Source organism: Balaenoptera ricei, chromosome 2 (genome assembly GCF_028023285.1).
Source record: "Balaenoptera ricei isolate mBalRic1 chromosome 2, mBalRic1.hap2, whole genome shotgun sequence".
Classification (NCBI taxonomy): domain Eukaryota; kingdom Metazoa; phylum Chordata; class Mammalia; order Artiodactyla; family Balaenopteridae; genus Balaenoptera; species Balaenoptera ricei.
This window is the reverse complement of record NC_082640.1, coordinates 78,371,045-78,384,416: the sequence shown is the minus strand read 5'-3', so window position 1 is coordinate 78,384,416 and position 13,372 is coordinate 78,371,045. Positions and strand designations below refer to the sequence as shown.

The window sequence follows — 13,372 nt, the reverse complement described above, 5'->3', positions numbered from 1 at the left end:
TTCTAGTCTGACTGGATTGTAGGAGGGAGTAATGATGAAGAGACTGGAAATGTAGGTTGGGCCTAATTGCTGTGGATTACCAGCAACAAGCCAAGAAAATGTCCTTTATTACTAAGCTCCTAATTCCTTTATGGCTCCCCATTGCCTGATCAGATCTGAGCCTCAGAGGCATGTCTCTGGCAGGGCGTGCTTGGCGAACAGGAGAGGAGAGGGGCAGGGAGGGCAGCTAGGGGGCTCCCAGGAGAGTCCTGGTCAGTACAGGTGAGGGTCCATGTTCCAGGGCACCTGAACTTTAGGAACATTGTGTGTGTGTGTGTGTGTGTGTGTGTAATTAAAGCCTCCTTTATTTTTTTGTTTTGTTTTGTCTTAAAATAGACAAGACTAGTATAAGCATCTTAAAAAATTTTTTTTTTATTGGCATATAGTTGATTTACAAAGTTGTGTTAGTTTCAGGTGTACAGCAAAATGAATCAGTTATACATATACATATATCCGCTCTTTTTTAGATTCTTTTCCCATATAGGTCATTACAGAGTATTGAGTAGAGTTCCCTGTGCTATACAGTACGTCCTTACTAGTTATCTGCTTTATATATAGTAATGTGTATATGTCAATAGGAACATTTATTTAAACTACCATTTTTTTTTAGCATGAGCTTTGTGCCAGGTGTGGAGCTGGGTGCTTCCATATATACATGCCTACCTCATAAATACTGCGGGTTGGGTTCCAGGCCACCACAATAAAGCAAATATTGCAGTAAAGTGAATCACATGAACTTTTTGGTTTCCCAGTGCATACAGAAGTTATACTGCAGTCTGTTAAGTGTGCAATAGCATTAGGTATAAAAAGACAATGTGACACCTAATTAAAAATACTTTATTGCTGAAAAATGATCACTAATCATCATCTGAACCTTCAGTGAGTTGTAATCTTTTTGCTGGTGGAGGATTTAAAATATTGCAAGAATTACCAGAGTGTGACACAGAGATACAAAGCGAGCAAATGCTGTTGGAAAAGTGGTGCCGACAGACTTGCTCAATGCAGGGTTGCCACAGACCTTCAATTTGTGAAAAATGCGACGTGTAAAGCACCATAAAGCAAAGTGCAGTAAAATGAGTTATGCCTGTACCTCCTCTAATTGTTTAGCCTGAAACAGTTCTCTCCCTGGATATTCCTGTTCAGTGTATGGTCTTCTGTCCCTGATACTGTACCCATCCAGGGAAGCGCAGGGATAGAGAAGCTTAGAGGACCCTCTTTCTCACTTCTCCATCCCACCTTCCAATAAGGTCACAGAGGAGGAAAGAATAGCCTGAAGACTTAGGGCTCCAGCAAATCCTTTGTTAAAGAAGGTATCACCTGCCAGTATTCTTCCCAGCCTTGCCTAATTTCTAGGCAGCGTTGCCGCGATAGGTTGTCGTCATAGGGAAGATAGAGGCCAACCTCTGGCCATCAGGCTGGTGTGAACGGAAGAGCCCGGGCCTTGTCATCAAAGAGAAGTGGGTTTAGATCTCAGCCCTGCCAGCATCGAGCTCTAGGGTGACCACCTGTCCTGGTTTGCCTGTGAATGAGAAGGTTCCTGACTCATGACACTAGCACCTAGAAAGTTCCGGGCAAGCTGGAACGAGCTGGTTACCTCTTTAGCCCTGTCGTCTGAACCTTTCCCTCACCCCATCGGCAGACGGCAGGTGCATCCTATCTCTGGGTAGGTGGGGAGACCTAACATCATTCTGCCTGCTCCCTTATTGCACTAATGTGTGTGTTTCTTTCTCCATTTACTGCCTCACTGGGATGTTGATTCCCTGAAAGTGGAGACCAGGTCTTCCTGGCTCACTGCGGTGCTCCCGGAATCTAGCACTGGGCCCGATGCAGAGGGGATCACAGCTGACTGTTAAGGAATGAACAGACAATGAAACTCTAGGAACCCCAGTTCCGTCGTCTATGGGGATAACGACTCTTAGCGTTGTTTCTGAGAATAATGAGCTAAGCCAGCAAAAGCCCTGGTACTCGGTACACCCGTTTTTCTTCCTTCCCAGTGAATGCACATAGATTGGAACGCCAGTTTATCCATCCTTCCCTGATGTTTATATAGCCCAGTCATGTTCAGGCACCCAGGGTGCTATTTCTTCTTAAACAGAAGTTGGGTTATCTTTAATATAAGATAGAAGTCAAACCGCATTAGATTATTTTACCTCAGAAGCCAGTTTCAACTGATCCTTTTGAATAGTATAGTTCTATTATTATATATTACTTCAAACTTAATAGAAAAAAATTGATTAAAATGTGTGCCCTGTTCATATCTGGCCTGGCTGAATGCCACAAGACACATTAATTGAAAATGAATTTCTACAAACCCAATCAAGCATCATGAAGATGAAAAATGTACCTTTTCCCCTCCGTTCCTTCATTGATTTTTCATTTTCCCCACTCAGAGCTTCATTTAGCAATTTTTCAGTTTCGTTTTGTTGTGGCCTTAATTCATTCCCTTCACTCCCCCCAAAATGAGATAATGTACCATTTTCCTTGTCCTTTTTAAACTGTTCTTTCATGCTGCATTAGTGCAGGGCAGATCCTGATCTTGTCATATATCCCCGTGCTTTATTATTTTTTAGGAAAAGAGGGTAACCTTATTTTTAAAATTCTTACCATGGTGGTTTTTATCAAAGGGAATGCACTTTAAAAATACATAACTATGAAATTACAGTGTTACAACACTTCTAAAATGAATTAAGAGAAACTGCAGCAAAAATAAAAAACCTTTTCAGAGGAAGAGTATTAGATATCAATTATTCTCATTTTTCAGGGTGAGGTATTTGGGGATCAAACACGAGTCCTGTTTTGTTGAGGGAAATGGAGAAAGCTATTTGCCAGATCACAAGAGGTTGAATTGAAAACAAGGCTGGGTCAGGACAAGAGAGAGCAAAGGGAGGTGACTAAAACCCCAGGTGAGTTCTAGAAGGTTCTTGCCTGTCTTGTGCCAACTGTGCCCCAGTCTGTTCGCCAAGTCCCTGTATCTCTAGGGGTTTTGATAACAATAATGGGGATCTTCAAGCTATTTTCCTGTCAAATTTTCAAATAATCGAACAGCATACTTTTCCCATGAAAAATTGAGAAGGGCTCACATTCAAGTATCCTTTTGCTTTACTTTGACCTAGAATTCAGAACCCTGGTTATCTCATTTTGATTAGAAGCTTTGATTGGCAATTAGCCATCTTTGGTACGTTTTCAATGGGAAAATGAATTATTTCTTTATCAATGCAGTTTAAAGTAGAAAGTGTTTTTAAATGAGGGCCCATTAGAAGGAGTAACAAAGTGGGGTGTTGGTGATAGAGGTTTGGAAACCTTATTAATGTGTCGAGTTTCATGACAGGCACGTATACACACACCCTGATTTTGAATAAAAGTACCTGTGCACTTTAATTGGTATTCTTAAAATTAGAATGAAAACAAAATAAAACAGATTTCAAAGAAAACGAACAATAATATCATAAACTTAGACAGTTTGGATTTAAAAAATTGAATTCCCTTTTTTACAAGATTTTAAACAATTTAATTCAATGTGATCATCAGTTTTAACATATCTTCTAATATCGTGCCATTTCATTGTGTCTCCTGTTTTACATAAGGCATTTTCAGATACATGTGTATCATCATTTGCCAGCTGGTAAGAGAAAACACCCCAAAGCACAATTTCTTAAAAAAAACCCATATCAAGTGCTATCTAGTATTTAATACTTATTTGTTGCTGTGTTTCTTATATTCATTCATTTCTCTCCACATCCCCAATCTCAATATTGAGTTATGTTTCATGAGTCTTGCACAATTGGGTACTATTCACATCCTTCTAATTATAGGGCTGTATCACATTCTGACATCTAACATGAAATGACCCTACATGTCTGTCACCAATGGAAAAAAATTCCAGGAAGCTGAAAAGCCTTGCGACCTCCTGGGTTGCTGTGAATTCATAACAGGACCTTACTAAATTTTTGTACAATTTCATTTTGGTCTGGTTGACATACGAGGTCTTTTTAAAAGAAATTGGGAGGGATCCTTTCACTATAGGAATCTGTTTCCAAAGAAGTTTATAAAAATGTGTGGATTGATAGGGGTGATTTCACCTCCTAAGAGGACTGCTCTTTCATATAAGATAACTGATGCACTAAACATCTGTTCCATGTGGGTTTGCTGTCTGATGCAAGGGAAAGATGTAAACAAAGGGTGGTAGTGGCAATGATGAGTTCTACTAGGGGTTTGCTTGAAGGGCTGAAATGGAACAGAGGAGAGAGACACAAAGCCAGCCTGGAGGACTTGGGAAGAGCTGGCCTGGGAGGCGACTGTTGAGTACTTCCTGACAGCAGATTTCCTGGTGGGAAAAGGAATGGAGGGTGGGAGGGCATGCCTGGTGAAGGGACCAGCCTGTGCAGAGGCCTGGCAGCAGGACCATTGTATGTCCACAGCACGCTGAGAGTATGGAGTGGCTTCTAAGTAGGGTTCATTGTGGGACAGAGCAGGCATGAAATGAAACTGGGGAGATAAATTGGGACCACAGCAGAAGTGCCTCACGTCCACGCTAGGGAGTTGGAACATTAGAAGCTTGGGAGGGTTGTTTTGTTTTGTTTTGTTTGTACTTTTTTCTTTTATTGAAGTATAGTTGATTTACAATGTTGTGTTAGGTTCAGGTGTACAGCAAAGTGATTTGGTTATATATAATCGATTCTTTTCCATTATAGGTTATTACAAGATATTGAGTAGAGTTCCCTGTGCTATACAGTAGGTCCTTGTTGGTTATCTCTTTTATATATAGTAGTGTGTATATGTGAATCCCGAACTCCTAATTTATCCGCCCCCCCACCCCAGAAGCTTGGGAGGGTTTTTAAGTAAGAGGGTGATATATGCAGCATCTCTGGGGTAGAGCCTAGAAGTAGATGACTCCATCCAGGTGACTCCAGTGTGTGGGTCTGGTTAAGAGGGATTGCTTAGCTCGAACCATCTGTGCAGGTAACTCAAATGTGGCTGATGTGAAGAAAAGCCGGTTCCAGTTTTAAGAAAGCAGATGACCGCCCCCCCCACTGCCCACCTTAAATATCAATCTGGCCTGTAGTCTTAGAAACCTAGCATCCTGCATTATCAGTTAGGCTGCAAGACATATACACAGTTTGAATTACAAAAAAAAAAACATGCTAATGAAGACAAAATTAGACATCAGTTCAATGAGTTAACTAACATCAGTTAAAAGGTTCTAGATTTTACCAAGATGGGTTTCTTCCCTTTGTTCTCTAAGGAGGTTTACTGTTTGATATTTAAATTTAACTGTTGCAACAAGATTACATTCTTGGGTTAACTAAAATAGAAGCACTCATTTTCCAGACCTCATCTAATTTCTCATTTCTTAATGCCTTGACTTGAGCCTGGTAACTTGGGTCATTTACCACCACCTGGTGACAGCTAGATTTAAATGCAGATTCTTGAAGTGTACATAAACCTCTTGAAGGTCAAATTTACAAACTTATATGAGTTAAGAAGTGAGAGCAAAGGTGCCAAATGGATTTTACTTGCATACCGGCTGCATAGTTCCCTGGATTTTGGGTGCCCCCGATTTTGGGGGTTGCTTTGGAGGTTATGTGTTTAGCAAGTCTGTCTTGGTTCATCTAGGCCTCCAAGAGTCTGTTCCAGACAACTTTGCCCCTGAAGTCTAAGGGGCGGATTGTTTAGAGATAATGGATGGACAGATTCTTTGATTCATCCATTCAGTGTCTGAGAATACGAAGATGATCAAGGTCTTTACTCTCAAGCTGACAGTCTAGGGAGGGAGAAATACCAGTAATAACATAGTAGTAGTTAATTCTTGAGTGTTTATCATGCTAGGTGCTATAGGAGACGATATTTCAAGGCTCTTTGAAGTTGGCAGTCAGAAATAACAGCATTTTCCACACAAATGTGTGACTTAGATATTGTGGAAAAGAACCAAAGGCTTGGGAGTCAGACGATACCTAGAATATTAGCAAACCCAGACGCGGGAGAGCCTGCTTATTTTAGAAACTGGGTGCCGCACTTGGGAGAAGGCATGGGATGTGCTCCAGGAGCAGACCTCAGGGGGGAGTAACTTGGGGTTCAAAGTTGGCACCCCTTCTAGGGCATGAGGGACCAGCCATGAACTGACTGCCAACCTAAGCATTCTTTTTCTCTAATCCAAGCAAGTCAACTCTGGCCACAGAATGTACTGTACAAGATGCTTCTATGAGAAATGCTCAAGGATGAAAGCAAATGAGTGTGCACAGCATTTTTAGTGCAAGAGCACAATCGCTTCTTGAAGCATCAGTTGCTGAAAAACGCGAGCCTTGTCGTCTGAAGCTTCAGATCCCCTGCATCCTTCCCTCGACCTATTCTTTTTCTCCAGAATGAGATGCCTCCTCATGCGAGCATTAGCCCAGAGTTCTCCCCTCAGCTGTCTCTCCAGATGATATCTCTGCTTTGCATTTATTTCTTTTTAAAACTAAAATCTAGGGACAAAGGTGAGCAGAATCATCTTGGTCTCTTCCTATGAGCTGTTCACTAGGGTGCCCTTAACCTACACCTCTTGCTTCTCTTGACTCACAAAGCACTCTGATTACTTCAGAGATAGTGAAACTAGTGTGCGTGAAGTCACTTTTTGTGTTATTTGATGAAATATTACCCCTGACCTTCTTGGAATATTTTAGTTCATTTCAGTACACATTTTGCCTATCATTTAAAGATTTTAAAAGCTTTAAAAATTTCTAACACTATAAGAAGGAATGAAAAAGGGACACTGTAAGGATGATTTTTGCAAATTATTCCTACAAAAATGAAGGAAATTTAAACAAAACAAACTTTTGTTTTGCTCATAATTCTACCCCAACCTCGGAACGATTTCGTTTATCTAACTTTTCTTTCAGCTTTTACTTTCATCATTGTAAACTCTTGTTTTTCTATCCCTTGAGGCTTTTTGTAAACACTTTTCCATTTTGTAATGTACTTGTTTTTAGTGTTTGTGTAATTTATTCCATCCAAGTGATATTCCATAATTTATTACCCATTCCTTTAGTGCTGGACATTAAGGTTATTTCCATTTTCTCTCTATTATAAATAATTGGAGCAAGAACATCTTTGTATATATAGCTTTCTTCCTACATCTGAATTATATCCTTCGGATAAATTCCCAGGAGTGGGATTAGTAGGTCAAAGGGTATGAACAGCTTTATGGCTCTTCATATTTATTGCTATATTGCCCAAAGGGTCATTCTAATTTACAGCGCCACCTGCAACACATGAGAGTAGCTATCCCTCCCAGCCCTTCCAACACTGATTTCTTCAGTCAGTAGTTTGGGGCAAATTTAATAGGTACGAAAGGATAACCAGTGACTGGTTTTAATTGTTAATTTAAAAAATAATTACCAATTTTTTTCTTAAGTATGTTTCTTATTGTATTCTATTTCATATGGTTTGCTTTTCATGTCGGAGAATTATATTTTTTGACACCAGGTGGAATTTAAAATATTTTATCATGAAAATGACACATTCTCTCAGAACAAAGAGCGCAATGATGAATCATTACCTAGATTCAACAAGCAGCAAGATTTGGCCACATTTGCCTTATCTACACCTTCTTTTCCTTTTATTTTTTCCTTTGTGCACTTATTTTAAAGCAAATCCCAGACATTCTGCATGTTTCCTGTATACTTCATTAAGCATCAATAAAACATGTGGACTTTTTCTTCTGTAATCATAATGCTTATTGCCACACCTAACAAAATTAATGATAATTCCTTGGTCCCATTTAATACTAGTCTGTAATAACATTTTCCAACATGTCTTTAAAATTGTCTCTTAACTGATATTTTGTTCCAGTCAGCATACAGAGAGGTCCACTGTATTTGGTTGTTAGGTTTCTGAAGTCCTTTAATCTAGAGCATATGCTCTGTTTACTCCCCCGGCCCCCCTAACTCAAATTTACCCCCAGCCAGTGACTTATTGCAGGAACTAAGTCAGTTGTCCTATAAACGTTCCCACATTCTGAATTTGACTTTTTGTTTCCTTAATAGCTCAATTAGATTCCGTTTCAACTTTGTTTTGTCCGGGGAGGCAAGAATACTTCAAGGGTGGTGCTGTGTGATTCATTATGTATTGCTCCGGGGGCACACAATGTCTGGTGATCCCACTTTGGGTGATGCTAAGGCTGATCGTGGATCAGGTGGTGACAGCCCACAGCAAAGTCGTAAAGTCCCTCGCCAGCTTTGCCCCTCACTGTGTCATCTGTCCGTGAAGCTTGCTTGAGTCAGTTATTTCCTAGGGGATCGCACAATGGTGATCTTCGAATTCTCTCATTCCTTCCCCACTTATTAACTGGAATTCTTCTGCAGAGTAAAACTTCTTTCTTCATAAACTGGGACTTTTGAGTAATCTCAACGTGCAGTTTGTACAAGTAAGGCAGGATAAATGCTTTCTTCTTTTATCCAAATTGCCAAGCTTCTAAGTAAGGAGTCGGTTCCACTGTCATTTCCGAGGAGTTTTCGTTGCTGCTTTGTTTTTGTTTTTGTTTTTTAAGAATAATAAAATACTCAGGGTTTAAAAAAATATATATTCCATGTGTTTTACTCATTATTCTTTTTGATGCTCATATTGTCCCATCTTTGCCCCAAGGGAGACCCTTCATGTCCTTGTTTTCAGGTAGCATAAGGTGTCTTAGGCTCATCTAGTATACTTTTTAAAAGAAAATAAAAGATTATGAATTCATACTGATACTTTCATTTCAAATCTAACAAAACTTTATTTTCTTACTTTTTTGATTTCGTACTTGTATTTCTTTTTCTTACACTAAAAATCTTGGTTCCAAATGTTATTACACTACAATCTATCAAATAGTTTAAAAATATAATACCAATATTACTACTAAACTTTTCCCAGTGAGTGCAATTGTTTATCTTTAGAGCACATTCCACTAAAAACATCCAGTCAAATTACCTTGTCCTAACAACACTTGAGTTAATTCGTTTAAGCAATTTGATATACGGTTAAGTTCTTTTTGTTCTGTTTGTTTTCAAATTTTAGGATTCACTTTTTTCCCCTTTTTGGTTTTTATTTTTTGAATGTGTAAAATGTTCTTTCAAAATTGAACTTATGTAACAAGGTATTATCACAGAAGTCTTTGTTCTGTTCTGTCTCCTCCATCGAATTTCCTCCCGCTCTCTGTTGGTAAATATTAATAATTAAGATTTGTTTGATCTTTGCAGTGTTTCATTTTGCAAATATATATTCATTCATATGTCTTCACCAGTTTTACACCAAAGCCAGCATACCATATACTCCTTACAATATATCGTATCAGGGTTTTAGAGATCTTCGTTTTTTTCTTGAAGGTTACATAGGCATCCACTGTTAAGATGAACCATAGTTTATTTATCCGGCACTTATTGATGGAGTTCTGTTTTTGTGTGTGTGTGTTTTCTAAAAAACAAAAATCCTGTGTCCAAGTCATTTCATATTTTGGCTAATGATTCTTTGGGATCTATTGCTAGAAATGGAATTGCTGGGTCAAAGGTTAAATGTAATTGTACACTTCTCTTTTTTTTAAAATAAATTAATTAATTTTTGGCTGCCATTAGGTCTCCGTTGCTGCACGCGGGCTTTTTCTAGTTGCAGTGAGCGGGGGCTACTCTTCGTTGTGGTGTGTGGGCTTCTCACTGCGGTGGCTTCTCTGGTTGCAGAGCACGGGCTTTGGAGCGCAGGCTCAGTAGTTGTGGCGCAAGGGCTTAGTTGCTTCACGGCATGTGGGATCTTCCCGGACCAGGGCTCAAACCCGTGTCCCCTACGTTGGCAGGCAGATTCTTAACCACTGTGCCACCAGGGAAGTCCCTACTTGTACTTCTTTCAGTTATCGCTAGAGTCCCTTCTATAGGCATTGTGTCATTTTGCACAGAGAGGGATTTTTTAAAAAAGATTTTGCAGATGCTCAAATATCATATAAAAGGTTGTTGGAAAATTAGTGCATTCTTCAAAATCACATGTTATTTATCGAACCTACATACTGTTCCCACTATTGTCCAAAACATGGCCTGGTAGAGAGCACCCTGGTTCCTGCTTTTAGGGAACCTACAATATGTCTGTGGAGACATGATATGTGAATGAAAAACAAAGTTAGAGTAGTCCAAGATAGATATAGTATAGAAACAAAGGTGAAAACCCAGCTCAAGTCTCTGTCTTTCAGAAGCCTTCCCTGCTTAACCCAGGCCACGTGAGTCCTCAGTCCTCTGAATTTGATTATTACTTTCAGTGACAGTGACCTTTTTCCCAGAGCAAAACTTTTGACACTTGGTTGAACAAAATATGAATATACGAACAGGAACAACAGAGCAGAATGTTTGAAATGCAGGCTGCTGCATAAATTCAAGCGAAATAATTCTTTTATGTAGAGTTATGTCTGCATTTCCCAAAGCATCGGTGGGATGTTACTAAGGGTTACACGGCAAAATCACTGCAGAAATGTTAGGCTAAACAGACCTAATGAAACAACTCCACAACCACGTATGATGTCCCAAGCTTACCCGGGCACAGAACCGCCCCCCCCCCACCCGCCTCCATGAAGCACCTCATGTTCATACTGTTCCACGGAACGCAAAAGAACCAATGTGTAGTTTCTATTCGAATGAAAACCAAAGGCTTCTCTTCCAGTTGATTAATTTGTACAAATTCTGCATTTTTGATAACAATTTCCAATTTGTTTCTTTCTAGATTGAATCACTAAAGAAAAAGGTGCAGCAGAAACAGCTCTTAATATTGCAGCTTTTAGAAAAGATATCTTTCTTAGAAGGAGAGGTAAGAAGCTGTGTTTCTTTAAGCTGGGGTCTTCCCTATCATTAAATTTTATGTTGCTGAGCCTACCACCGACACTTAATTAAAAATATGGCTATTTCCTGGCCTTATAAAATTGATTGAAGGCTAACTGCCAACACTGAAAATGAGGTTCTGACAGCTAGTTTTTCTTTACCATCTGACTCTCCTCATTCCCCCTTGCTGCTCACCTCTGCTTTTTGGCTCCCATTTTTCTTATTCAGGAATTTTCTTAGCAAGTCTGATAAGCCGTTGATGAATACTGATAACTCCCCACATCTGTGTTGTATGTTATAATTTGCCAAGTATTTTCACATACATTTCTCAATGATCCTCTCAACAACTTTAAGAAAGGCAAGACAAGGATTATTAGCTCCATATTAACCAAAAAAAAAGAAAAAGAAAAAAGGCACAGAGAAGGCAGGTGGCTTTTCTCAAGGTCACACAGCTTAATGCCAGAGCCAGGCTGAGACAGACTTCTCATTCCAGGTGACTTAATTTCACCTGGAACTTTTAAGATATTTAGTATTCCTGACTTTGTGGTCTTTTGAAAGGCATTTTGGGGATTTTGTGGAGGTTCTAGGGAAGGAAATTATGGAGTTGGAAGAACCTTAAGAGCTTAGGTGTTAATAGAAGGGGAAGCCTTCTGTTTTCTCTGCAGACTATTTATTAAGAACTTGGCGTTGAGCCTCTTGCTTTTGAGCCTCTGTGACTCTCTCCTTGTCTGTGCCCCGCTTGTAGTCCCTCCCCGGTGAGAGACAGCCCAGGAGAGAATAATAAAGAAGACAGGAAAGTAATGACAGTAATTAAGCTCCTAGTGTGTGTTGGGCACTTTTACTTTCCGTATTTTTTGTATAACCTAGAGGTTAAGAGTGGAATCAGACTTGCCCAAATTTGAATGCTAGATCTGCTTATTAGCTGGCTCACCCTAGGTAAGTTTCTTAGAATTGGAAATTGAGGATGATAACGGTACCTACGTGTGTGTCCATGCAATGAGAGTGCATACAAAGTGCCTGACATGCCTAAGCACTCCATCATTTTCTCTCTTTATTAAGAGCGATGCCCTGTGAGTTAGATTATGTTTCCTCCATTTTGTAGCTAGAGAAACTGAGGTTCAGGGATGTTAAGGAATCTGCCCAAGGTGACTGTTAGAAATGGGTAAGCCTGAGCTCTTAACCACCATGTTTGTAGGGATGGGGAGCAGTGTCATTATTTACTCTGTGTGGTGGGGGGGCTGCCTATAAAAGTCATAAGCAGAAGTCCCTCGTGGCCCATGGGGACCTGGTAGCAGACTCAAAGCCCAGGAATCTCAGTGTCCTGACAGCTGAGTAAGTGGACACTCGTCTTGTCACAATGTTTTCCCCTCTGCAGTCACTGAGTCCACCTCCAGCTTTATGAATGGACATTTCTGTTTCTAAGATTGCCCTCTGAAATCACAGCTCCCTGTGGGAGGAATCATACTTTCCCAGTGAGAGTCAGAGAGTGAGTGTCCTGGTGAAAGTCATGGGTCCCGAGAGGCTGGTTCCAGGAGGGAGGAAAGAGACACCAACAGGAGAGGCAGAAGGTTACCCAAGACAGTGCCCACCCCTCTCCCCTTCCCCTGGCTGTGATACTCAAGCCTCCTGGGAGATTAGGAAATGTCCAAGGGGTACTCTGCATTGAGAAGAGCCTTCCTTACACATATGTGTGCTTTGTTTAATCTTAATTTATTAAATTCCTTTCTTCTCTTAGTTTGGATTGCCCAGACTCTGAGATGTGGATATGAGCCCACTAGTTTATTTGGGAGGTGATCCCAGGAAGCCCCAGTGGGAGAGGGGAGAAATGAGTCAGGGAAAGGTCGAAGGCCAATAATGGGTGCCTTACGGAGGTTACCACTGTGGACAGCTGCTGCTCACCTGCCCTGGGCATCTCTGGAAGATGAGGTGCACTGGCCTCTGAGTTACCCTTACCAAAAGGTCAGAAAGCTAGGGCATTTATCCACTAACTCCCATCAGTAGCTGGTGAGGGCAGCTCCTGGGGGGTGTGGCAATTCTGGCCTGCTCTGGGCAGAGCCAACTGGGCTCCAGGGGTCAGAGGAAGCCCCAGGGAAAAAGTCACAAGTGGCATGCCAGGAACTGGTGAGTGTCCAGAGCATATGGGTGCGTCTGGCTGTGTGCGTCTGCTATGTATATCCAATAAGCCATTCAAAAATGGTTTGAAAACCATCATTCCTTGAGCATTTAAACATTGATTATAAATGTGGTTGATTAAACTATTTAAATTCTACTACAAATTTAGAATGACTAATTCCTTTTGATCATCCACCTTAAACAGCAGATAAAACATAGACAAAATGTCAAGATTGATAATACATTTACACTTTAACTTATTCTAAAATATTAAGTATCTTGGGTTTAATTTATTTCTTCATTGTTTGTGTTCTTGGTTTTTAGTATCTTCCGAAGGCCAACTTCCCTTAGTTAACATCATTTTGACACTTTCCACACAAGTGCAGTGATCTTTTAGATCCAAAGGACATGGAATACCT

At 40.3% G+C, this 13,372-nt stretch overlaps 1 protein-coding gene and 1 long non-coding RNA gene across 14 annotated transcripts in view; one reads left to right on the top strand and one right to left on the bottom strand.

Annotated features, from left to right (window-relative positions):
* LOC132359353 (uncharacterized) overlaps positions 1 to 13,372 on the bottom strand; it is a 75,324-nt gene that overhangs the window by 9,363 nt on the left and 52,589 nt on the right. The window lies entirely within an intron of this gene.
* The window catches only part of MYZAP (myocardial zonula adherens protein), a 135,961-nt gene that overhangs the window by 94,362 nt on the left and 28,227 nt on the right, over positions 1 to 13,372 (top strand). For 10 of the 12 annotated variants that reach the window (XR_009500816.1, XR_009500817.1, XM_059913192.1 and 7 more), the window contains one exon: positions 10,747 to 10,830. The exons of the other annotated variants lie outside the window; for them this stretch is intronic. Coding sequence is in view for 8 of the 10 variants with exons in the window: in XM_059913192.1 (XP_059769175.1) it covers positions 10,747 to 10,830 (84 nt within the window). In the remaining 2 variants the exon portion in view is untranslated. Of the gene's footprint in view, positions 1 to 10,746; positions 10,831 to 13,372 lie in introns of those variants that run through there. 12 annotated transcript variants of the gene reach the window in all.